The sequence below is a fragment of the Mytilus californianus genome, unplaced genomic scaffold (assembly GCF_021869535.1).
Source record: "Mytilus californianus isolate M0D057914Y unplaced genomic scaffold, xbMytCali1.0.p SCAF_3, whole genome shotgun sequence".
Lineage (NCBI taxonomy): Eukaryota > Metazoa > Mollusca > Bivalvia > Mytilida > Mytilidae > Mytilus > Mytilus californianus.
Window position 1 is genome coordinate 12,233,535 of NW_026262679.1, and position 27,183 is coordinate 12,260,717.

Consider the following 27,183-nt stretch of genomic DNA (forward strand, 5'->3'; position numbering starts at 1 on the left):
ACCATACCACAAAGGGAAGGCTGGGATTGAGTTTGGGGGTGATAAATCATAAAGGGGTTCAAAAATTTGGGGGGGGGGGGGGTGGATTTTTTTTTCCTTTTTTTTCCTTTTTTTTTCTTCAAAATTTTCCATTTTAAATTGGTTATGCTGTGTCAAATATTTAATCACAATCCAAATTCAGTGCTGTATCAAGCTTGAATGCTTTGTCCATACTTGCCCCAACTGTTCAGGGTTCGACCTCTGCGGTTGTATCAAGCTGCACCCAGTGGAGCACTTTATTAAGTTCTTAGACAACATTCATTCTGTGTCAGAAACCTTTTCTATGTCAAATATTTAATCACAATCGAAATTAAGAGCTATATTGCACAATTAATAGAAATTGTTATTAGATTCATAGTTAAAAACAGATATAGCATCTTATTGTAATTTAGAAATTATGTATAAATATAGTTTGAAATTTACTGATCATTATTAGATATTTTGACAAATAATTAGAGGAAAGATTTAAAGATTTTTTAAAGACATTGTTTTAATGTAAAATTTTTAATGACAATCCAAATTCAGAGCTGTATTAAGCTTGAATGTAGTGTCCATACTTGACCCACTGTTCAGGGTTTGACACCTGCAGTCGTTTTTAGCTGGGCCCCACGGAGAATTTTATTTTATTCTGTTATTATTTGATAACTTAAAGATTTTTGTTAAGAATATTGGTTGAAATATATCTTTGAACTTGATAGAAAAGATTGTCAATACAAAGTTTAAAGAAATCCCTGCTTACTGCTTTGGCGAGTAAAACATTTATCATTCATGTTGTTGATTCATATCTATTTTTATTTACATTTCAGACATTATTGACAGTATTCCTTACAACTTGAGTGCAACACTATCATGCCCATTGGCCAAATGTGAGATGTGTCAAGGCAACATATTCCTATCAGGGTTTCCTGTTGTATATAAAGACTATGTCAAGTCAGCCTACATATTAGGGATGTGTTGTAGCTTACAGTGTACAAAGAAATGTTTTCACGGGACGGATATTGGGCTTCCTGTAGTGTATCCACGTTCAGAGGACCTTTCATTAGCAGTAGTTCTTGTACAGTGATAACTCAGTCAAAGCCCAAAGGATATGGACAGAGGATGTCATTAGCATGTATAGTCATAAATCTATTCATGAACAGAGATATGTCATAAGCATGTATAGTCAGTCACAGAAAATTTCATAAGCATGTATATTCATATATTTATCCACAGTGACAGAGGACATGTTATAAGCATGTATAGTTGTAATCTATCCACAGTTAGAGGACATGTCATATGCATGTTTAGTGATTAATATATCCACATTCAAAAGCCATATCATCAGCATATATGGTGATAAATCTATCCACAGTCAGAAGACATGTCGATGGTGTTTATACTTTATAGCCCTTTTTGTCCCCCGCGCAACGCATTGCGGGGGGGGGGGGGGACATAGAAATACCGGGCATCCGTCCGTCTGTCCATGGGCCCATCCGGTCTTGTTAGTGCTCTCATGTGTAAAATTCTTGCCTGATTTTTATGAAACTTAGGTTTATATCAGCAATGTTTTGGACGAGTTAGAAAATCAGTACCGATTAAGAGTAATACCCCTTGGAAACATTAATTATATGGAAAATTGCATCGTTATTGCTCTCATTTGTACAATTCTTGCCAAAATTTTATGAAACTTATATCATAGGTTCATATCAGCAATGTCTTGGACGAGTTCAAAAATCAGTGCCGATCAATTATTTTTAAAAGTTATGCCCCTTGGAAACATTAACTATATGGAAAATTGCATTGTTAGCACTCTCATGTGTACAATTCTTGCCAGAGTTTTATAATACTTTTATCATAGGTTTATATCATCAATGTCAATGACAAATTTGAAAATCAGTGCCGATCAATTATTTTTAAAAGAGTTATGCCCCTTGGAAATATTAACTATATGTAAAGACTTGTGAGCGCTGTCATGTGTACAATTCTTGCAAGATTTTTATGAAATTTATATTATAGGTTTATATCATCAATGTCGTGAACAAATTCGAAAATCAGTGCCAATCAATGATTTTTAAAAGAGATATGCCCCTTGTAAATATTGATTACATGGAAAATTGCATAGTTAACGCTCTCACGTGTACAAATCTTGCCAGAATTACATGAAACTTATATCATAGGTTTATATCAGCAATGTCTTTGACACTTTCAAAAATAAGTGCTGATCAAATATTTTTAACGAGTTATGCCCCTAGGAAATATTAACTATATAACGGAAATTGCATTGCATTTGCTCAAGTGTTTTTTAGGTATTGCCCTTGTACCTTGGATTGATAAAATATGTGCCAAGCAGGGGACATTGGAACTCTGTTCTTTTATTAGAGATTAATCTATCCAAAATCTTAGGATTAGTCAACAGTATGTAATAGTAAGTCTATCCATACTAAGAGGACATGTGTGCAGTAATTAGTCCCCTACCGACGAAGTCGAAGGGGACTTTAGGTTTGTACTCCGTCCGTCTGTCTGTCTGTCTGTCTGTCCGTCTGTCTGTCTGTCCTTCTGTCAGTCTGGCAAATCAGCTTTCCACACTTTTTTTCTTTGTTTATGAAGATATTGATTTGATATTTGGTATATAGTTTTATCATGACAAGTTATAGATCAAGTTCAAATTTTGTTCCGGTCTGATGATTTAATCCAGAGTTATGGACCATAACTCTGGACCATATCTAATGTTAGAGTACTATGTTAAACCATATTTATGGACAAAGGGAGATAACTAATTTTTTAAAAGACATTCTTTGTTCAATTATTTGAAGAAATTTTGGCAGGTTTGTTAGTTATTTAGTATAAACTAATTTTTTGAATGCTATATATATAAAAAAAAATTATGAAGAGAAATCCTTTAATTAGATAATAATCTATTTTTATTATGTATATATTTCAATACATTACATTGTGTAGATAAAAGTTGTTGACATTTTATAGATAAGTTACAAATCTATATTAGTTTGTGACAAATGAAAGAAAAAATATTTGGAACTATTAATTATATTTGATTATAATTTGAAAATAGATATACACTGTATTACATCATATCTAATTTTAGAGAACTATTAATCATATCTAATGTTTTTTTCATCATGCTTATATGATATTGATTGATAATTGGTATATAGTTTTATCATGACAAGTTACGGATCAAGTTCAAATTTTTGTTTCTGTCTAATAATTTTGTGCAGAGTTATGGTCAATTCACTCATATAATCAGTTTTCCACACTGTTTTTAGTCATGCTTGAAGATGTTGACATGATATTTACTTTTTGTTTACACCATGGCAAGTTATATAACAAGTTAGCATTTTGTTCCAGTATAATGAATTTTTACCCGGTAGGGGACTATGTATTGCCATGCAATACTCTCAGAATGCTTGTTAATTATCAAAATTCAGAAAAAAAGTCATTTTCAATTACAGTCTTTTTGTAGAAGGACATATGTGATGTCACAAACAAATTGTTTAGGTTGAAAACTGAGATGAAACATCATACTTAATAAGAAAGTGAATATAAATATCATTCAGCTCACTGTTATCAAATAAATGATTGTTAGTATTATTTAGACAGGCATGATACCATATAAAGTGTGTACACTTGTTACAAGATAAACTTAATTTAGTGTGTACACATATTACAGGATAAACATTATTAAATGTGTACACATGTTACATGATATACACTTGTGAAATTGATGCTATTGTGTATATTTATTTATTATAGTATATCTTGATTTTTTAAATGAAAATGTATATTGGTGAAGAATTATCCCTAGTGTGTGATAGCAATGTTAGTGAAGATCAGTTTGATTGATTCCTTGTTTTGTTGAATACTCTTGCATTAAGTTTATTGTTAAATTGTTATGTAATTAAAATAAATTAACATCTGTTTCCTTAGATGCAAACCAGAAGCCACTGAAACAGAGTTTTTTGTAGACTTTAAAATGGCAAAAAGGCAGGTTTTTTGTTTTTATCTCATTCCAAATTTTTAGGAGGAATATTATTTAGATAAATGCCATAAGTCTTATATATGGCACGCCTGAACGACTTTTATAGATAATCCTAGATTATCTCAGATAAACTAGGATTATCTCACTATTTTACAATAAGCTCAGATAAACCGGGATTATTTCGATTTTTTTCAGATAATCCCGGTTTATCTCAGAATTTTAAGATAAACTGGGATTTTCTCAGCTTAATGCATATTTGAGATAATTCATTATATTCCTCACAAAATTAGATAAATAATTAACTGGAGAAAATCCGGGATTATCTGAGAATTTTGAGAAAATCAATTAACTGAAAAAAAAGGAGCCAATAGAAAGCCGCGACACATAGGAGGAAAATTTCATGGTCATAAGGGATAAGATATAGATACAATGATGCATCTATACAGATAGAGAAGAATGAAAGATTACTCTCTTACGGGAAACGTTTTAGAAGTTTTAAATTTCCAAATTTGATATATTAAAATAACAATTAATTTATTCAGGATGTACATGTATGACAAGTGTATCTATGATAATGAAGATCAGATGGATCTAGAATTTAGAAGTTTGTCATGAGAGTTTTTTTTATAAGAGAATCTGAATGTTATATCCGTATTTGTCTTTATGAAGATAGTGAAATATGTTACATAAATCTGGCATCCGCATCATTAAATAGGACAAATAACTAAAATGTTGAAATAAGTTTAGCAAAGTTGAAATACACCATTTCGAAGTTCTAATAAGTTTCCTTTTAGAAAGTTATAATCTTTTTAAAAAAAATATCACGTGCCGTTTTTCTTTCATTAATTTTCTCTATTAAAAGAGTGAAATATGGTGCAGGAATTTATCATCCATTTTATTGTAAAGTGTTACATTTTAGTACTTACTTGGTAAGTTGAATTATAAAGTGTTTTTGTCAATTAGATAATCTAATCATGATTATGACAAATGCCCAATACCTGAAATATCTATTACCTTACAACTCTATTACATTGTTAATCAGTTTTTTTTTTTTTAACGACACGTGGCCAATGCATAATTAACCTTTAAACAAACACTGTTAAAACGGGGTTTTGATCCCTGAAGGACGCCACACTTTGCAATGAATTAGATCTATATTTGTTAACGTTTTCAATTAAATAAACTGAATGGATTTCTTAAATTTCTCAAATGGCTTTAATATTATCACAAACAAAACGAAACATTTATTTAACATTTTTTGCAACTTTTATCTTTATTTTTGTTCTAAGAAAACCTTTCTTGTTTAGTTAACTAGTATGTGTTGATTACCTTCACTAATTACTAAAGATCAGAAGACCTAATTAAGGATTTGTATAGACCTAATCAACATGATAATTGGTATTGAATATGATCATCGGTCATGCATGACATATTCCAAATAACGGCGTGTGTTAATAAACACTTCAATAACTTCTGAAATATTCAATTAATTTTATTCAAACAAAAATATTAAGATAAAAAAATAAATAATTTATCGGACGCATACCCTCAACGCCCACTAAAATATCTATTACATGTCCTGAGTGCACTCAGGAGGCCCTGAGCGGTTTTAAAACGTACCGCAAAATTATTACTTAAAATAATTTTTGTTGACTGTTAAATGAAATACATTTCAATTCATGGAGTGTCAGTGAGTTATAATATAATTTACAAATGAGGGCCCCACTTTGGTAGTCCAACTTGAACACATTGGGCGATCGTATATATGCAATCAGGAACAGATGTATCCACGAAATTATAATAACATTTTATGAACTTGCCTGCTTTAATAAATCATGTTTTAGTTATAACATAAACTTTAATGTAATATTATTTATAAATCAAAGTTTAAAATTCACATATATGTGCTAAGATTAAAACTTCATGTAATATTTTAATACTTTATTCTTGTAAAATTTTTCATTACTAAATACTGTTTAAACTAAGATTAAAATTTCATGTGTCATACGCTCATTCCAAGTGTCATTCGGTCATTCGTGTAACGTATCTCCAGTACTTCTCTATGGATAAGAGCTAAAACTACCAAAAACAAGTTCACCAGAATTAATCAAAAACTTCCAGAAAAAGCTACTTATAAGCTTATACTCTCATTACCAACTTATGTAGCAGATGTTACTATCAACATCCTAAACGGAATACTACCAATAGAAGCCCAACTACATATCCGAGTACTTGGACTATTGAACAACATCTGTAATCAGCCCGAAAAAAGCATAGATAAATTGCTAGCTGACGACAACTTAAACTGAAAAATAGCCAAAGTTCTAGTTGCTTGTCGCTATAAAACATATGCCCAAGAAGTACGATCTACAAAATGGTACATGGACAACACCGTCAAAAAAATCTTATGGACCTCCAACATCAAGAAAACAGTACAGAGCTACTAGTCTAAGAGTAACTTCAGTAAATAGCAACACTGTATTCTAGCTTCGAAGGCCATATGGTGACCTATAGTTGTTAGTTTAAACATATTTTATTGTTCAAAAATGACAAATGGATTAGACACAAGTTTTTCAACTTAGTAACGTCTTCTATTGTTGTCAATTTCTGTGTCATTTGGTCTCTTGTGGAGAGTTGTCTCATTGGCAATCATACCACATCTTCTTTTTAATTTCCAAAACGACGAGTGTAAAAAAAAAGCAAATATGCAGACATACAGCCTGATTTATATTTACAACAAAAACAAAATGAAATACAGGAACAAAGACTCAATGACACAATATGTCATGACCGGGGGAAGGCACATGCATTTTTGGAAGGGGCTAAAAAAAGGTCTAGTGCCGAACCATACCATAAACTGAGACTGTACACATTGGATAAGACCGAAGTCAGAACTTAAAAGTAAAAATTTGTTGAAATAGGTTCAGATCAACACAATACAGATAAAAAAAATATACCAATAAATAAGACACAAAAGAACGATCTGAAAGTACTAGCAGTTTATAACCTAGTTCAACATGTTCAAAGTCAGTAAACTTGACAGATAGATAGATATACAGATATACAGGATGGGGATAGATATACAGAGTGGTAGTAGATATACAGATTGTTGATAGATATACAGAGTGGTGGTAGATATACAGAGTGGTGATAGATTTACAAAGTGGTGATAGATATACAGAGTGGAGATAGATATGCAGAGTGGTGGTAGATATACAAAGTGGTGATAGATATACAGAGTGGAGATAGATATGCAGAGTGGTGGTAGATATACAGAGTGGTGATTGATACACAGAGTTGTGATAGATATACAAGGTGGTGATAGATAGACAAAATGGTGATATATAATCGAAGTGGTGATAGATATAATGAATGGTGATAGATATACAGAATGGTAGTAGATATACAGAGTGTTGGTAGATATACAGAGTGGTGGTAGATATACAGAGTGATGATAGATATACAGAGTGTTGGTAGATATACAGAGTGGTGGTAGATATACAGAGTGATGATAGATATACAAAGTTGTAATAGATATGCAGAGTGATGGTAGATATACAAAGTGGTGATAGATGTACAAAGTGGAGATAGATATGCAGAGTGGTGGTAGATATAGATTGGTGATAGATATAACATTGGTGATATATATATAAAGTGGTGATAGATATGCAGAGTGGTGGTAGATATACAAAGTGGTAATAGATATACAGAGTGGAGATAGATATGCAGAGTAGTGGTAGATATACAGAGTGGTGATAGATATACAGAGTGGTGATAGATATACAAAGTGGTGATATATATATATAAAGTGGTGATATATATATATATATAAAGTGGTGATAGATATGAAGAGTTGTGGTAGATATACAGAGTGGTGGTAGATATACATAGGAGTGATAGATATACAAAGTGGTTATAGATATACAGAGTGTTGATAGATATACAGAGTGGTGATAGATATACAAAATGGTGATAGACTGTGATATGCAGAGTGGTGGTAGATATACGGAGTGGTGGTATATATGCAGAGGGGTGATAGATATACAGAGTGGTGATATATATACAGAGTGGTGATAGAAATGCAGAGTGGTGGTAGATATACAGAGTGGTGATAGATATACAAAGTGGTGATAGATATACAAAATGGTGATAGATATACAGAGTGGTGGTAGACATACAGAGTGTTGATAGATATACAGAGTGGTGGTAGACAGACATGTACACCATACACCAAATACCGTGGCCCTATAGCATACAGGTATGTGAGCTTTATAAATATAATGGGCATAAAAATGAGAATTCAAAGTTATAAATACAAAATAAAACATCTTTATGTATAAAAAAACAATACTTATGAAGGAAGGACAAATGGACTGGTATTGATAGAGTGGTGATAGAAATGCAGAGTGGTGGTAGATATACAGAGTGGTGATAGATATACAAAGTGGTGATAGATATACAAAATGGTGATAGATATACAGAGTGGTGGTAGACATACAGAGTGTTGATAGATATACAGAGTGGTGGTAGATATAGAGAGTGGTGATAGGTATACAAAGTGATGATTGATATGCAGAGTGGAGATAGATATGCAGAGTAGTGATAGATATACAGAGTGGTGATATATATACAGGGTGGTGGTAGATATACAGGATGGGGATAGATATACAGAGTGTTGATATATATACACAGTGGTGATAGATATACAGAGTGGTGATAGATATACAGAGTGGAGATAAATATATAGAGTTGTGATAGATATACAGAGTGGTGATGGATATACAGATTTGGGGTAGACATACAGAGTGGTGGTAGATTTACAGAGTGGTGATAGATAAACAAAGTGTTGATAGATATATAAATTGGTGATAGATATGCAGAGTGGTGGCAGATATACAGAGTGGTGGTAGATATACAGAGTGTTGAAAGATATACAGAGTGGTGATAGATATACAGAGTAGTGATAGATATACAGAGTGGAGATAGATATGCAGAGTGGTGGTAGATATACAGAGTGGTGATAGATATACAGAGTGGTGATAGATATGCAGAGTAGTGGAAGATTACAGAATGTTGATAGATATACAGAGTGGTGATAGATATACAGAGTAGCGATAGATATACAGAGTGGTGATATATAAACGAAGTGGTGATAGATATACAGAATGGTGATAGATATACAGAGTGGAAGTAGATATACAGAGTAGTGATAGATATACAGAGTGGTGATAGATATACAGAGTAGTGATAATTATACAGAGTGGTGATAGATATACAGGGTGGTGACAGATATACAGAGTTGTGATAGATATACAGAGTGGTGATAGATATAGAGTAGTGGTAGATATACAGAATGATGATAGATATACAGAGTAGAGATGGATATACAGAGTGGTGATAGATATGCAGAGTAGTGGTAGATTACAGAATGTTGATAGATATACAGAGTGGTGATAGATATACAGAGTAGCGATAGATATACAGAGTGGTGATAGATATACAGAGTGGTGATAGTTATAGTAGGAACTTGTTGAATGTCTTATAGTGAAAAATTTGAGATTGAACGATAACCAACATTTTGTGCAACAATACTTTCTTAGGCTATATGTATCTTTGTATACAACGTAGCAGATGTGGATTGATTTCCAATGAGATAACTATATATTACAGACTAAAGAATACCAGAGCGCAAATGCTGAAATGTCTCGTCTGCTTTACTTATGATAGTATATTTGTTGAACTTCTGTAATATTAAGGGTTTTACTAGAAGTGTCACATACGCTTAAAATTGTCAATGATTCATAAAAAAAAGGTCAAGGTAAGATGAACCATGCCATACAGATCTCTACAAAAATCCCGTACACCAAATATAGGTGTTCCGATGCTTACAGTACCTTAGAAACTGACAAATGTAAAAGTTATGTTTGGCCAATTAATTCGGAACATGAGGTCGAAAGTATATGAACCCTGACCGACAGTCAGACACAGACATCTTACTATCATTCAATATATCCAATACAATTGACGTCATATATGAAACATGCAGACAGACATGTACACCATACACCAAATACCGTGGCCCTATAGCATACAGGTATGTGAGCTTTATAAATATAATGGACATAAAAATGAGAATTCAAAGTTATAAATACAAAATAAAACATCTTAATGTATAAAAAAACAATACTTATGAAGGACGGACAAATGGACTGGTATTGATACAATTTACCAAGTCTGTGTGGTATTATAAGATATTAGATCCAATGGCATTGCACGATTATAGCCCCATTCACCAACAAAAGAGACGCGGGTCAGTCATGCCAATCTATTTTTTTTAATACCAATAACAAATATTAATTATCATATAATTGAAGAATAATTTGAACGTCTTCGTAGCATCAAATCTTTCACGATCCTTTTCACGATCTTCAAAAACCGGAACGTGATCTTACACGATCCGAAATATCAATTTTGTGTAAATATTTCTTTTTTTACCAAGTTTCAGATTATGTTTATACAAAACAACTATGAGAACCATTTGATGCATTCAAATAGAATGCCTTTTTTCGAAGAAAAATAGTTTATTTTATTCGAATTTGTGAAAAAATCATGTATGTTTACATTTTTGATGTCACTGAAATGTCGAGGAGCAATATGCCTTCTGTTTTTTTGTAAAAACTATGTACTTTTAGAACTGGATTTTCTCACATACTGACCATAATGTTGAACCATTTTGACAGACAGTTTTATTTTGTTGTAAATTTGTCCGTTTAATTAATTAAATTAGATTATTTACTGACTTTTCATATGTCTTCTCGATTAAATTTCTTTCACGATCCGGTACCAGAGCTTTCACGATCGTCTCGCTATACTTGACCTCCGTTAGATATTCTTTCACGATCATTTCTCTCGATAAATCGAATGACACCCGTGTTAGCGAGTACACACACATTTTGTATTTCAGACAATGTACATTTATTGTTTATATCCTACAATTAATAACTGGCGCTTTGAGGTTCGTGGCATATAAACTCTTATGTATTTAATTATTTTGAAAACAAAATGAATTAAAATTATGTCTTATGAATAACCATGATGAAATAATTGTTTTTTCCATAATTGAATCGTGCATTATTTGTGTATTGGATTACTTAGTTGCCTTCTTTCTAGTGTTATATATTTTGTTTACTGACAAATTACGAAATAATGCAATAGTTAAAATTAAATATTTTACAAAACTTTGTCACGATTAAAAAATCAAAACCGACTGAATAAATTAAAATATGAGAATTCAATGATTATCGATGTCGAAATTAGCCGTCGGTAGTAAACAGTCAGTTTGTGTAAAAGAAATAGCTACCAAATTTGTTTATTATGTATGTACAAAGTATATGTATATTACTTGTTTTTATACGACCGCAAAAAATTTTTGCGGTCGTATATTGGTATGACGTTGGCGTCGTCGTCGTCGTCGTCGGCGTCGTCGTCGTCCGAAGACACATTGGTTTTCGCACTATAACTTTAGTTTAAGTAAATGGATCTCTATGAAATTTTACCTTAAGGTTAAATACCACAAAAGGAAGGTTGGGATTGATTTTGGGGGTTATGGTACCAACAGTTAAGGAATTAGGGGCTCTCTGAAATTATACCACAAGTTTCCATACCACAAAGGGATGGTTAGGATTTGCTTTGGGGGGTTGGGGGGGTGGGGGGGGGGGGGGGGGGGGTTATGGCTCAAACCGTTTAGGAATTAGGGGCAAAAAAGGGGGAAAAACAAGGTTGTCCTGGTTAATGGATAAATACTTTAGTACAAAACATAATTTTAAGCAGTGTAAGGGAGATAAATCAAATACATCATTTGAATTACCTCCCTTACACTGCTTTAAAATTATGTATAAAGTAATGGTTAATGAACAATTAAGACAATTTAAAACAGTGTAAGGGAGGTAATCCAAATACAACGTTTTGATTACTTTCCTTACACTGCTTTTAAATTATGTTTAAAGAAATGCATATTTATAAAGGAAGACCAGTAAAAATATCTGCAAATGTTGCATCTTTTTTTTTACAAAAAAAAAATCCATATGAAAGATTTGACACCATATTTTAAATTCTATTATAAAATAGATTAAGTTAGCACTATGGGAAATTTGAATTGAGATTATGACCATATCTTGAGGGAAAGAATTTTTGGGGGAAATAGGGGGGGGGGTAAAAAGAAATTGTGGGGGGTCAATTTTTTCTCATTTCAGATTTCAGAAATTAAAAAAAATTATTCTTCAAATATTTTTTTTTTCAAATTTCAAATATTGAAAAATTTCAAGAAGTAATCTTTAATTGCACAGTATGGCGCATTAGATTTGTAAAATCTTTGACCACATTTATTTATTTGATATGCCGAATCTAACCGTGTATTTAGATTTTTAATTTTGGGTCCAGTTTTCAAATTGGTCTACATTTAGGTCCAAAGGGTCCAAAATTAAACTTAGTTTGATTTTAACAAAAATTGAATATATGGGGTTCTTTGATATGCTGAATCTAAAGATGTATTTAGATTTTTGATTTTGGGCCCAGTTTTCAAGTTGGTCCAAATTGGGGTCCAAAATTAAACTTTGTTTGATTTCAACAAAAATTATATATATGGGGTTCTTTGATATGCTGAATCTAGCCATGTATCTAGATTTTTTATTTGTGGGCCCCGCTATCAAATTGGTTCATATTGAGGTCAAAAGGGTCCAACATTTAACTTTGTTTGATTTCATCAAAAATTGAATGATTGGGGTTCTTTGATATACCAAATCTAACCGTGTATTTAGATTTTAATTTTGGGTTCAGTTTTCAAATTGGTCTACATTAAGGTTCAAAGGGTCAAATAAAACTTAGTTTGATTTTAACAAAAATTGAATATATGGGGTTCTTTCATATGCTGAATCTAACCATGTATTTAGATTTTTGATTTTGGGACCAGTTTTCAAGTTGGTCCAAGTTGGGGTCAAAAAATTAAACTTTGTTTGATTTCAACAAAAAATGAATATATGGGGTTCTTTGATATGCTGAATCTAGCCATGTATTTATATTTTTTATTTGTGGGCCCCGCTATCAAATTGGTTCATATTGAGGTCAAAAGGGTCCAAAATTAACTTTGTTTGACTTCATCAAAAATTGAATTATTGGGGTTCTTTGAAATGCCAAATCTAACCGCGTATTTAGATTTTTAATTTTGGGTCCGTTTTTTTAAATTGGTCTACATTAAGGTCCAAAGGGTCCAACATTAAACTTAGTTTGATTTTAACAAAAATTGAATTCTTGGGGTTCTTTGATATGCTGAATCTAAACATGTGTTTATATTTTTGATTATGGGCCCAGTTTTCAAGTTGGTCCAAGTTGGGGTCAAATTAAACTTTGTTTGATTTCAACAAAAATTGAATATATGGGGTTCTTTGATATGCTGAATCTAACCGCGTATTTAGATTTTTAATTTTGGGTCCGTTTTTTTTAATTGGTCTACATTAAGGTCCAAAGGGTCCAACATTAAACTTAGTTTGATTTTAACAAAAATTGAATTCTTGGGGTTCTTTGATATGCTGAATCTAAACATGTGTTTAGATTTTTGATTATGGGCCCAGTTTTCAAGTTGGTCCAAGTTGGGGTCCAAATTAAACTTTTTGTTTGATTTCAACAAACATTGAATATATGGGGTTCTTTGATATGCTGAATCTAACCATGTATTTTGATTTTTGGCCCCGTTATCAAATTGTTCCACATTGAGGTCAAAAGGGTCCAGAATTCTTTGGATTCTTTGATATGCTGAATCTAACCATGTATTTAGATTTTGGATATTGGACCATAATAGGTAAATTAAATTTTTTTAAGTTCTTAGACCATATTCATTCTGTGTCAGAAACCTATGCTGTGTCAAATATTTAATCACAATCCAAATTCAGAGCTGTATCAAGCTTGAATGTTGTGTCCATACTTGCCCCAACTGTTCAGGGTTCGACCTATGCGGTCGTATCAAGCTGCGCCCAGCGGAGCATTTTATTATAATTGATTCAACAAATTTCGCTTGTCCAGGTGTCAATAACGGTGATGTTCACACCACGAGTAGTGATAAATGACACAATAACACAGCGATCGATCAATAATATAAGTAAAATTGCGTGCCGTATGCTGAATGTCGCCCCTCCTCTGAAAAAGGACGCTAATTTTTATATAAAATCTCGCAAAATTATGACCCATATTTTGGCACATCCCCGTTCACCCAATAATAGGAAGTGAATTCGTCACCATCATGGTTTCAAAGAGAAAGTAAAACGTTAAACGCCGGATTGTCGTCCAATTAAAACACTGGTTACATTGTTCTTTTGTATATTTAGAATCCGAGATAAACCTAGATTTTCTCGAGAAATGAGATAATTCATTATCTGAAATTGAGAAAATTAATTATCTGGAGATAAATTAGGATTATCTGAAAATCACTCAGAAAAACCTAGATTTTCTTAATATTTTGAGATAAACCGGGATTTTCTCCAGATAATGAATTTTCTGTATTTTCTGAGATAAACTAGGATTTTCTCGAATTTGAATTAAGTTGATATAATCTTAGTTTATCTGAGATAAACCGGGATTATCTGAGATTAATTAATAAAAGTGGTTCAGGCGTGCCATACATGGCTCAGCGGGAGACAATTTTTTTAATGTCACCCTCTCGTGCAGACCAATCAAAAATCGATAATTTAAAGGACAATGAATTGAATTTACATCAATAAATTAAAGACAATGCTCATGGTCTTTGTTTTGGCCTCAGAGGAACTTTTTCGTAGACTGTCAAAACAAAAATAAATTGTCCTGCTTTCATTCTGTTATTTTTCTAATAACTGTTACGTTCAGTGTTATGTGCGTGACGTCATAGTTAAGAAGTTTCAATCTAAAACAGGAATAAAACCACCACTTTGTCTTAGAGCAAAGAAAACTAAAAGGAGTTGATTGATAAATTCAGAAATGTTTACTTTTTTGGTAGATCTTATCTTGACTATCTTGCTGATCATTTATTTAGGTTCTCTCTATCACTTTAATATTTATACAATTTCTAATGAAAAAAAATATAACCCTAACCAAAAATGACCAAAATGTGGCTGAGGTGATACTAGTAATACACAAGATACAGTAGCAATAGTGAAATAAACACATGAAAAATACCTTTTGTTAGGCAGCAACCATTTGATATTCTGGGAGAAGGAAGGAGGGGAGGGTATGGATTTTTTTGGAAAAAAGTTTTTCTGGAAAATGTGGAAACAAATAATTTGACTATCACTGAAGAGACAAAAAAGTTTGTTTTAAAAAAATGACCAAAAAAAATTAACTGTTGCTTAATTTGAAACATGAAAAAAAAAGTTGGACATCGTATATATTTACCAACTGAAAGAGAAGAAAGAACTCTGACAAAAAAATGACAGGGGAGTTTAAGGTTTGTTTCTATTATTAAATCATTTAATAGCATATATTATTGCATCAAATGTATATAGTATCACTTTCAGTATAAAATGTCTATGATTTATAATATCAGCAGCCCAATAGTCATCTACCTAGGAGTTAGACCATACTCAATATGAAGCGGTTGAATGCATGTAGTTAGTTTGAAGTTCAACTAAAACTATTCAGTATTCAGCGACACAAAGGCAAATTATAAATGACCGATGAAATAAAAATGGTGAATATTAAGTCAAAAGAGACAAACAATCCAATGAGGATAAAATATAGAAGTTGTCAATGGAAGTCCCCTTATACTGCCATTAGATGTTGGATGTTGCAGATGGACACAGATGCCTGATCAGATTGCTCTGCCAAAACAAGGTAATTTTGTTACAATTATTATGATGTATAACAATCATGACAATAGTGGATTTGGTGAACATGTCAAAGAACCCAACTGGGACTAAAAAATATCAGTCCAAGGCAACCTATGGGTCTTGGAAAGAATAATGAAGACTAGTTACTATAACTTCAAAGTATATTGGAAGATTGGCTTTATTTTCATTAAAGAATGGTGAAAAGATTGCCTATTGTTAAATACAAAATGGTCTATTTACATTCTTAAAATGTTTTGTTGTACAACTCAATTCATTTTACTCTCATTTATCACCAAACGCTTTTCATATGTCTGAGTACAAGGTAAGAATGATTAAGATTCTGTTGCAATGTACTTCATACAAGTTGACACATTAATCAATTACAACAAAAATGAACTCAAATGAATGTAGTGTAATTGTTTGATAAAAATCCCACTTGCTTATATTATAAAGTAGTTCTTCTCCTGGTACACATTGTATTACATATTAAAGTGTGGAAAACTTTACCTTTTCAGATATACCATCCAAGCCATTACATATTGAAATGGTGGACATTTCACCAGCTCCATCAGAATTCAAAACACTTGGTATACATGTATGATGGGCTCCAGGAATATCACACGACAGGAAATGGACTTAAAAAACAGCAGAAAACTAATCCCTCCCCCAACCTACACCAAGAGCCATGCTGTCTATGTGAAAGATGCTATGCAGTAGTGAGATGACAAAAAATAGATTGTTTTCAATAGATGGTGAAAAAAATTATTTGTTTTTGATTGGCCCTGGAAAAAATTACTAGTTATTTTGGCTCAATGTAAAAAAAAAGTTTGTCTCAGAAAAAAATCCATAGCCCCCAGAAAATCAAATGGTTGCTGCCTTATACAAACAATAAGTTTTTACAATCTATCTTCCATAAATTTCTTTTAATGAAGAAATGGAGCAGTCATTCATACAGAATACAGAATCGTTTATCAAACAACTATGGATTAAAGGGCAACAGTCCTTTTGCGCCAATTGCAATTTTCAAGATGTATCATTTGCGTCAATTATCATTTTTTAAAGGTATCAATTGCGCCAATTTATGGAATTCATTTGCGCCATAACACCTGTATTCATATATTTACCGTACATAATAATCCTTAATAAATTGTAATTAAAAAAAAAGTCATTTATCGGATATATAATTAATAGATTATTAATTTATCAACGGAACAAATTAAGAAAATTATGTATTAAGTTGTCATAACTTTGCGAATGTAACCCGCTGGTCCCATACCCGGTTAAAAAGTAGAAGTGAAGTCATTACTTTTTTTTATTTGAAAAAAAAATGGCGCAATCGTATACTTTATTCTTGGCGCAAATGATACACGGTATTTCAAAAACAAGTGGTGCCAACAAATTTCTGTTGACCCTTATAATACGCCATATGCTGAAGGGATGAATATGAGATGTGCCAATGCTTATATAAATGCATACGAAATATCAAAGACTTACCTTAAGTGTTTAACCTTAAACTGACCTTATCACAAACTTTAACATGTAAACTAGTCTATGCAGAAGTTTCAAAGTCAATAGACCATGACTAAGGGATAATTACCAACTCCATGGATATGAGATGTGTCAATGCTTATATAGTTGCATATACGAAATATCAAAGACTTACCATAAGTGGTTCCCCATAAACTCACGGGTGTCATTCGGTATATCGAGAGAAATGATCGTGAGAGAATAACTAACGGTGGTCAAGCCCTCAACAAATTAAACTCCTTTTAATTTAGACCAAACAAAAAGACTTGAAAATAAAAAAAAGTTGCATTTTCTATCTTGGACATAAAAAGTTGTAGTTTGGGTGTTAAACGTCTTACAAAAGAACCAAATCGTCGACCCCTGTGCGGAGTTTTGTGGTTGAATTATATTTTAGGCACTGACCGTTCTTTTCTTTTTAGGGAGCATGGTATTTTTCTCGTGACAAATATTTTTTCCCCGACTTAAAAAAAAACAAGATATTTCTCAATAACAAGAAAATTATTACGAAACGCAATGAATAATTCATTTCACCCCTAAAATTCAATGCAAACAAAGTTTTTTGTTCACTTTCCTTCTAATAAGGAATTATACTTAAATTAGATATATATAGAATACTCCCCATCAAAAGATGAATGGTCGGTGTTTTATTGAACTTTTGAAAATTCGCCCTTACAACAAATAAGACAACTGTTGTTAGTAGTATAAAGACATATGAATATATTAATGATGATTAGGTTAATGTAACCATTTTTTCTTTCATAACACAACATCCAATAAGGGTACGCAATGATGACATCTGAATGGAATAAATATATATATATGAACAAGTCTAAATTGAAAACAACGTTCAAACCTAGTCGAAATAGGATGAACGGATCATATAAACCCGCAGGCAAATATAATACAAGCCCAAACGAAAAAATATAAACAAGTCTAAACTTTGAAAACAACGTTCAAACCTATGATTGCGTTGGATAAAAACCGCAATTTTTATACGTGTGCATGCAAAACAAATTTCTTTGTAGAGGGGTCTAAATACAGCACAAACAACATTTTCCAAAAGACCAAAAAAGTGAAAAAGTATATTTTAACAAAACGCATTTGACTAGCAGGTCGAACAACGGATGTTCTTAAACCCTGCTGACTGCCATGGCGATTGCCAAATAAACAGGTCATAGATGTAACACAATGGATCTTAATTATTAATTTAATACCAAACAGAAAACAATAAACTTGCGGAAAAGATGGTATAACGCAAACATGAGGTGCAAAAATTTGTACACCATATCCGGATTTCGACAATTAATGTCTCTTCAGTAATGTTAGGAATCGAAACGGTATTTGGAAGGCCATATAATTTACCTCAATTTGGGATTGACTCTTGAATTTTGAAGAGTCGAAATAGGATGAACGGATCATATAAACCCGAAGGCAAATATAATACAAGCCCAAACGAAAAAATATAAACAAGTTTAAACTTTGAAAACAACGTTCAAACCTATGATTGCGTTGGATAAAAACCGCAATTTTTATACGTGTGCATGCAAAACAAATTTCTTTGTAGAGGGGTCTAAATACAGCACAAACAACATTTTCCAAAAGACCAAAAAAGTGAAAAAGTATATTTTAACAAAACGCATTTGACTAGCAGGTCGAACAACGGATGTTCTTAAACCCTGCCGACTGCCATGGCGATTGCCAAATAAACAGATCACAGATATAACACAATGGATCCGTACAAGTTGTTATTTTGCAATTCTCCGTACAACGCCCTTCAATTCTCCGTACAACGCCCTTCAATTCTCCGTACAACGCCCTTCAATTCTCCGTACAACGCCCTTCAATTCTCCGTACAACGCCCTTCAATTCTCCGTACAACGCCCTTCAATTCTCCGTACAACGCCCTTCAATTCTCCGTACAACGCCCTTCAATTCTCCGTATAGTAACTTGAAAATTACAGGTGCATATTCTTTAAAAAAAACCTTCTTTTTGATAGCAAATTTCAGTAAATATACTAAATATGATGTCACATTATCATAATCTAAAAATTTGTCTGGAAAAAGAATGAATATTTGGCCAGTGGGACGTCGGAGAGCGATTGACCTCGAAATTTTCTGGTACCAAGCGCACAGTTTTGAAGTATTACGCAAAATCTTGTCTTTGTTTGCTACTTGTTGGCATAAAAAATAAGCACTATATACATCAGAAAATCGTTTCATAAGCGGTAACCTCAACAAAACGGTAGAAATGGTTTAAATCAAATGATTTCTAACTTTTTTTCTCCTTTCTCTCCGCTTCGTTGGTACCCAATTTCCGTTGGCTTTTATACTGTATTTTTTGTTGATGTTTATCATTTGAATTTGTCACAAGTTTCATGTTTTACTTATATATATGACAATAAAGAATTATATACTGAATAATTTAAATTCTTATCCTTTGACATGGCATTTTCGTATAAAAAACACTGCGTTTTGCCCATGTCTGATGATGACGACTACCAGCTCAAACGAGTGTCTTCCGAATCACTACCCCATCCCCACCCCCTCTTCTGTGCCTTTTATCCAGGAAAAAATACCCAGGTGTGCTTCTTGTTCAAGTTAAATAGTAAAATTCAAATATACATTTTTCATAACTATCGATTAATTCCAGTACGTGGCAAATGTTTCATGCATATTCAGGACTAGAGCAAATTGGCAATAAAAGGACCTTTAATAGTAAGCATTAGCTCGGATTATAGTAACTTTCTCAAAAATCAATAGAGATCTTCCGCTCATTTTATATGACCATAATTATATCTAAGTAAGGTTTATATCTGGATTGAAACCTTACTTAGATATAAAAGTTTTCTACACAAATTGAGGTCTATATGTATGCCCCTGCCGCTAGGCGAGGGGGCATTAAGTGTTACCCTTGACCGTCCGTCAGTCTGTCTTTCCGCTCGTCACATTTTTAAATTGCAAAGCTTGAGCAGGGGCATTCGTGTCCTCAGACACTTTCTTCTTTTATTAGTAACTATGATCTTGACCTTTGACATGGTGAACTAAAAATCAATGAGGAACTTCCTCTCATTACATGCAACATATATCCCAGTAAGGTTGCAATCTGATATAAGAATTCGAGTCAACTGAGCATCTTGAAAAAAAGACAGACTGACAGACGGGCTGACATACAGATGAACGGATTGACAGGCAGGAAAAAATCTTCATTGCAAGGGATATAATTCATACCATCAGTAAGTAAGAGTCTGCATGGTAGGTACACAAGGATGAACAGCAGGGACTGACACTAGAGATTGATGGCTACTGAGGATGGATACTAGATAGACAGGAATTTCCCACTAACCCATCAGTGTGTTGTTGCAGCTGTTCTTTAACGTGCAGAGTATATGGAATTTGCCCTTCAAGAGACATGGGATTTAGAATTTGGTGAAATTATTAACTTCTTTTCTGCAGCAAAATCCCAAGCAGGATGGATAGTCTTATACTTATTCTACTTAATATTAAAACCCATTTTCAGTCAAAAATGTGGAATTTTGACTGAACGTTGCACTATTGCTGTATGGAAAAAAAAAGAGGTCAAACACGTATGAATAATTCAAATGTTGTGAAAATCTTTTCATATAAGTTCATCTTACTTATGTAAACCAATGAACCAAGAAAATTCTAAAGAAAAAATCTTAGTTTTTATATGCAACTCCATATTCAACTTTACATGGTTTTCAATATTCATCATATTTTTATACGACCGCAAAAAAATTTTGTGGTCGTATATTGGTATGACGTTGGCGTCGTCGTCGTCGTCGTCGTCGTCGTCGTCGTCCGGCGTCGTCGTCCGAAGACGCATTGGTTTTCGCACTCTAACTTTAGTTTAAGTGTATGGATCTCTATGAAATTTTACCAAAAGGTTCAATACCACAAAAGGAAGGTTGGGATTGATTTTGGGGGTTATGGTACCAACAGTTAAGGAATTAGGGGCCCAAAAGGGGCCAAAAATAAGCATTTTTGTAACTTCCAGACATAACTTGTGTGTTAGTGTATGGATCTCTCTGACATTGTACCACAAGGTTCCATATCACAAAGGGAATGCTGGGATTAATTTTTGGGGTAATTGCCTCAAAATTTTAGAAATTAGGGGCCAAAAAAGGGGCAAAAAACAAGCAATTTTATATGGACAAATACTTTAGTACAAAACATAATTTAAAGCAGTGTAAGGGAGATAAATCAAATACATCATTTGTATTACCTCCCTTTCACTGCTTTTAAATAATGTATAAAGTAATGGTTAATGAACAATTAAGACAATTTAAAACAGTGTAAGGGAGGTAATCCAAACACAACGTTTTGATTACTTCCCTTACACTGCTTTTAAATTATGTTTAAAGAAATGCATATTTATAAAGGAAGAACAGTAAAAATATCTGCAAATGTTGCATCTTTTTTTTTTACAAAAAAATCCATATGAAAGATTTGACACCATATTTTAAATTCTATTATAAAATAGATTAAGTTAGCACTATGGTAAATTTTAATGGGTAATTATGGTTGCAAATTCCATTGGAAATTTGAATTGAGATTATGACCATATCTTGAGGGAAAGAACTTTTTTGGGGGAAAAGGTGGGGGGGGGGGGGGGTAAAAAGAAATTGTGGGGGATCAATTTTTTCTCATTTCAGATTTCAGAAATTAAAAAGAATTATTCTTCAAATATTATTTTTTTTTCAAATTTCAAATATTGAAAAATTTCAAGAAGTAATCTTTAATTGCACAGTATGACGCATTAGATTTGTAAAATCTTTGACCACATTTATTTATTTGTTATGCCAAATCTGACCGTGTATTTAGATTTTTAATTGTGGGTCCAGTTTTTAAATTGGTCTACATTAAGGTCCAAAGGGTCCAAAATTAAACTTTGTTTGATTTTAACAAAAATTGAATATATGGGATTATTTGATATGCTGAATCTAAACATGTATTTAGAATTTTGATTTCAGGCCCAGTCTACAAGTTGGTCCAAATTGGGGTCCAAAATTAAACTTTGTTTGATTTCAACAAAAATTGAATATATGGGGTTCTTTGATATGCTGAATCTAACCATGTATTTAGATTTTTTATTTGTGGGCCCAGCTATCAAATTGGTTCATATTGAGGTCAAAAGGGTCCAAAATTAAACTTTGTTTTATTTCATCAAAAATTGAATTATTGGGATTCTTTGATATGCCAAATCTAACCGTGTATTTAGATTTTTTATTTTGGGTCCAGTTTTCAAATTGGTCTACAATAACGTCCAAAGGGTCCAAAATTAAACTTAGTTTGATTTTAACAAAAATTGAATATATGGGGTTCTTTGATATGCTGAATCTAAACATGTATTTAGATTTTTGATTTCGGGCCCAGTTTTCAAGTTGGTCCAAATTGGGGTCCAAAATTAAACTTTGTTTGATTTCAACAGAAATTGAATATATGGGGTTCTTTGATATGCTGAATCTAACCATGTATTTAGATTTTTTTATTTGTGGGCCCTCCTATCAAATTGGTTCATATTGAGGTCAAAAGGGTCCAAAATTAAACTTTATTTTATTTCATCAAAAATTAAATTATTTGGGTTCTTTGATATGCCAAATCTAACCATGTATTTAGATTTCAAATTTTGGGTCCCGTTTTTTTAAATTGGTCTACATTAAGGTCCAAAGGGTTCAAAATTAAACTTAGTTTGATTTTGACAAAAATTGAATTATTGGGGTTCTTTGATATGCTGAATCTAAACATGTGTTTAGATTTTTGATTATGGGCCCAGTTTTCAAGTTGGTCCAAATTGGGGTTCAAAATTAAACTTAGTTTGATTTCAACAAAAATTGAATATATGGGGTTCTTTGATATGCTGAATCTAACCATGTATTTACATTTTTTATTTGTGGGCCCTCCTATCAAATTGGTTCATATTGAGGTCAAAAGGGTCCAAAATTAAACTTTATTTTATTTCATCAAAAAATAAATTATTGGGGTTCTTTGATATGCTTAATCTAACCATGTATTTTGATTTTTGGGCCCCGTTATCAAATTGGTCCACATTGAGGTCCAAAATTAAACTTTGTTTGATTTCATCAAAAATTGAATTCTTTGGATTCTTTGATATGCTGAATCTAACCATGTATTTAGATTTTGGATATTGGACCATAATAGCTAAATTAAAAAAAATTAAGTTCTTAGACCACATTCATTCTGTGTCAGTAACCTATGCTGTGTCAAATATTAAATCACAATCCAAATTCAGAGCTGTATCAAGCTTGAATGTTGTGTCCATACTTGCCCCAACTGTTCAGGGTTCGACCTCTGCGGTCGTATCAAGCTGCGCCCAGCGGAGCATTTTATTTTTTTTGGCAAAAGAAGTTTTCATAAAAGTAAAATAATAACCACAAGAGTGCACACGCTGAAACGTCTCGCCTTCTTTACTAATCATTGATATTATGTTGATAGTCCTAAATATAAAGCTTTATTTCAACTGTCACATAAACTTAACATTAACTAAGAAAACTAAACATTGACCAATGAACCATGAAAATGAGGTCAAGGTCAGATGAACCATGCCAGGCAGACATGTACAGTTAACAATTCTTCCATATAACAAATATAGTTGACCTATTGCTTATAGTTTAAGAAAAACAGACCAAAACACAAAAACTTAACACTGAGCAATGAACCGTGAAAATGAGGTCAAGGTCATATAAAACCTGCGTGACTGACATATAGATCATAAAATATTTCCATACACCAAATATAGTTGACCTATTGCATATAGTATTAGAAAAAAAGACCAAAACTCAAAAACTTACTTTGACCACTGAACCATGAAAACGAGGTCAAGGTCAGATGACACCTGCCAGCTAGACATGTACACCTTACAATCATTCCATACACCAAATATAGTAGACCTATTGCATACAGTATAAGAAAAACACCAAAACTTAACTATAACCACTGAACCATGAAAATGAGGTCAAGGTCAGATGACGCCTGCCAGTTGGACATGTACACCTTACAGTCCTTCCATACACCGAATATACTAGACCTATTGCTTATAGTATCTGAGATATGGACTTGACCACCAAAACTTATGACTTAAAACAAAAAGACATTATCCCTATTCAGATTAAATTCAGCATTTGTCCTCAACATGCATGAAATATTTGCCACTGGATGTTGAGCAAACATCAACTAATCAATCAATTCAGTATACATATTTAATTAAAAAGGAACAAAATTATTGCGGAAATTAATCCAAATGAAATATGACTTTTTTTCATTTCCCTCCATGAATACAAAACTATAGTTGTTGGCCACTTTCAGCAACCCTGGCTATATATGGCAGTCAGTCTATGGTTGGTGGAGGAAGATGGAACTAATACCCGGAGAGAACCACCAATCTTCAGCAGAAAAACTCAGGCAATCCTTGTTAATCAAGATCTGAGTTGAACCCTCCCAATGACCAGGTTTCAGATTTGGACCAAAGTTGAAAAGCTAGTGACTGGTTCCATCAGATGTAAATTGAGATAGAACAAATCATTATTCAATGGCCTTAATATGAACAAACAAAAATGTCTAACATGCACGCTCAACAGTTAAATATCTCTCATAAAAGTGACCTAATATAATATAAGGGATCTTATGAATACTTCTGAGCATCATACATCAACATTATCATAAACTGTTAACACAGAGATAATGCCTCACCTTTTTGTTATTTTGCTAGTAAAATGCAAATGATATTTAAATAGCAAAACTTGAACATGCAATTTATGCAAAATATTAAAGTCAATGAACCATGACTGAAGGCACAGGGCCAAACATTCTCCATGGAAATACGATGTGCCAATGCTAATACAACATACCAAATATCATTGACCTACCACTAGTTGTTACCCATAAACTGACCTAATCACAAACTAATACATGTAAACTAAGCAAAAGTTTCAAAGTCAGTAGACAATGACCGAGGGGACAGGGCCAAATAATCTCCATGGAAATGAGATGTGCCAATGCTGATACAACTGCATACCAAATATCATTGACCTATCACTAGTAGTGGTTCCCCATAATCAGAAAGTAGGTACCTCACAGATCTGAAAAGCTCTCAAATGTTTTAACTCATCACTGTCAAGCTTTGACCAAAATGGTAGTCATCCTGTTCAGCAGTACCTGAAAAAATGTGACGGAAATATTTGCTGGACAAACGGGCAGACAGAGGGACAGACCGACAAGGTGAATGCAATATAGCCTTAACTCCTCGAGGAGGGATATAATACTAGGACAAGAAGCCATCATTGCTGATTTTCAATATAAACTTTTATTAAGAAATATTATTATTTCAATAACCATACACAAAACGCAAAAAAAAAATAACACTTGAATGTTTTGTTAATAAAATATCATGCTCTTAAATTACTCCAAATATTGAAAATTAAGAAACAATGTAATTATTTTTTTAAGTACTCAGGTAATCAAATTCGAAATACTTTACCCTCCTTCTGGATTCATCCAATCTTAATCCAATGGCAGGTTTTAGAAGTTTTATTGAAAATTGGTCATAAGAGATGACTACAATTAGATGAAAGAAGCACCTGCTGTTAGATTGAAACAGAATAAACCTTCACAAAGTCTTGTTCTATCTCTCTATCAAATATGCAAATCAGATGAATTTAAAATATAAAAAGAAGAATTTAATATCCAAAAGATATCATTAAATTTCAAACCAACCCATACTGCTATTTCCTATAACTTAGTTTACAGTTTTTACTAAGCTCTACAAAATGGCAAATTTTGATTACATCTGATGTGCTCCTAAATTTTGATCCATGTCATATTCAAGTGTATATTCTTTGTTCATAGATTCAAGCCATAAAAAAAATCAAAGAAAAAGTAGCATCTCAAAATACTATCTTCGCTTCTAGATTTATCTTATCTAAACCAAATGACAGGTTAATTTTGGCAACTTGTTTGAGACCAGTCTACAAAAAGTTGTAAGAAGTGTCTGCTGTTTGGTTGAAAGAAAATAAACCTCCACAAAATATCTTTCTCTCCCTCACACACACCAGATGTATTAAGTTGTAAGAATACTTTTCGATCCAATACAACTTATAAATTTCAGAAAATCCCATACTGCCATTTCCTAGAACTTAAAAATAGTTTACAGTTTTTTCTTTTATCTTTTTTTTTTTCTTTTTCTTTTGTTTACATTATTTCTTTACTATTAGCTCTACAAAATGGCAAATTTTGATAACATCTGTGTCCCTTAAATATATTACATGTAAATAATACAAGTATGATAAATTAACTTTCATCATAGGAAGAAACCAGTATTAGGAGGTAAATAGGTTTATTCCCTCCCCTTGCCATAACTTCAACCTATTAGCTCCTCATTCATTTTAGATTTCACTTCCTGTGTTGAAAACTAAAAAAAAAAAAATATATAAAAAATGGTACACTTAATATATTGCATAAGTGTGATAATTTAGATATAAAATGAAAATTTATGATGTAAATTTTTTAGTATGTAATATTTTTAGTGTATCCTTTTTAAAAATATAGTTTTCTATACACAATGTAATACTCATCCAAGATTTATCCAATTTAAACAAATTGGCAAGTGCTTGATTATTTCAATACAAAAAGTTATAAAGAAGAACCTGCTGTTTTGCTGAAAAAGAATAGACCTTTACATAGTCCTTCTTTCTGTCTTTCATACACTGCAATTCCTCTTAAGATTAATCTTGTTTAAACCATAAATACAAACAAACA

General features: G+C 32.4%; 3 protein-coding genes across 9 annotated transcripts in view; 2 read left to right on the top strand and 1 right to left on the bottom strand.

Annotated features, from left to right (window-relative positions):
• The window catches only part of LOC127732965 (sorting nexin-27-like), a 279,861-nt gene that overhangs the window by 185,314 nt on the left and 67,364 nt on the right, over positions 1-27,183 (top strand). The window contains exon 14 of one of the 2 annotated variants that reach the window (XR_007996542.1): positions 21,296-21,455. The exons of the other annotated variant lie outside the window; for it this stretch is intronic. The gene's annotated coding sequence lies outside the window, so the exon portion shown is untranslated. The remainder of the gene's footprint in view (positions 1-21,295; positions 21,456-27,183) is intronic. 2 annotated transcript variants of the gene reach the window in all.
• The window catches only part of LOC127732979 (leucine-rich repeat-containing protein 28-like), a 252,942-nt gene that overhangs the window by 24,601 nt on the left and 201,158 nt on the right, over positions 1-27,183 (top strand). For 2 of the 3 annotated variants that reach the window (XM_052242233.1, XM_052242232.1), the window contains exon 10: positions 846-3,955. In XM_052242233.1, coding sequence (XP_052098193.1) covers positions 846-1,102 — 257 coding nt within the window. In that variant the 3' untranslated portion in view covers positions 1,103-3,955. Of the gene's footprint in view, positions 1-845; positions 3,956-27,183 lie in introns of those variants that run through there. The other variant, XR_007996548.1, reaches the window with a different exon arrangement.
• LOC127732947 (coiled-coil domain-containing protein 171-like) overlaps positions 24,347-27,183 on the bottom strand; it is a 179,481-nt gene continuing 176,644 nt past the window's right edge. For 2 of the 4 annotated variants that reach the window (XR_007996523.1, XR_007996519.1), the window contains one exon: positions 24,347-24,457. The gene's annotated coding sequence lies outside the window, so the exon portion shown is untranslated. The remainder of the gene's footprint in view (positions 24,458-27,183) is intronic. The other 2 variants (XR_007996521.1, XR_007996520.1) reach the window with 1 other exon arrangement.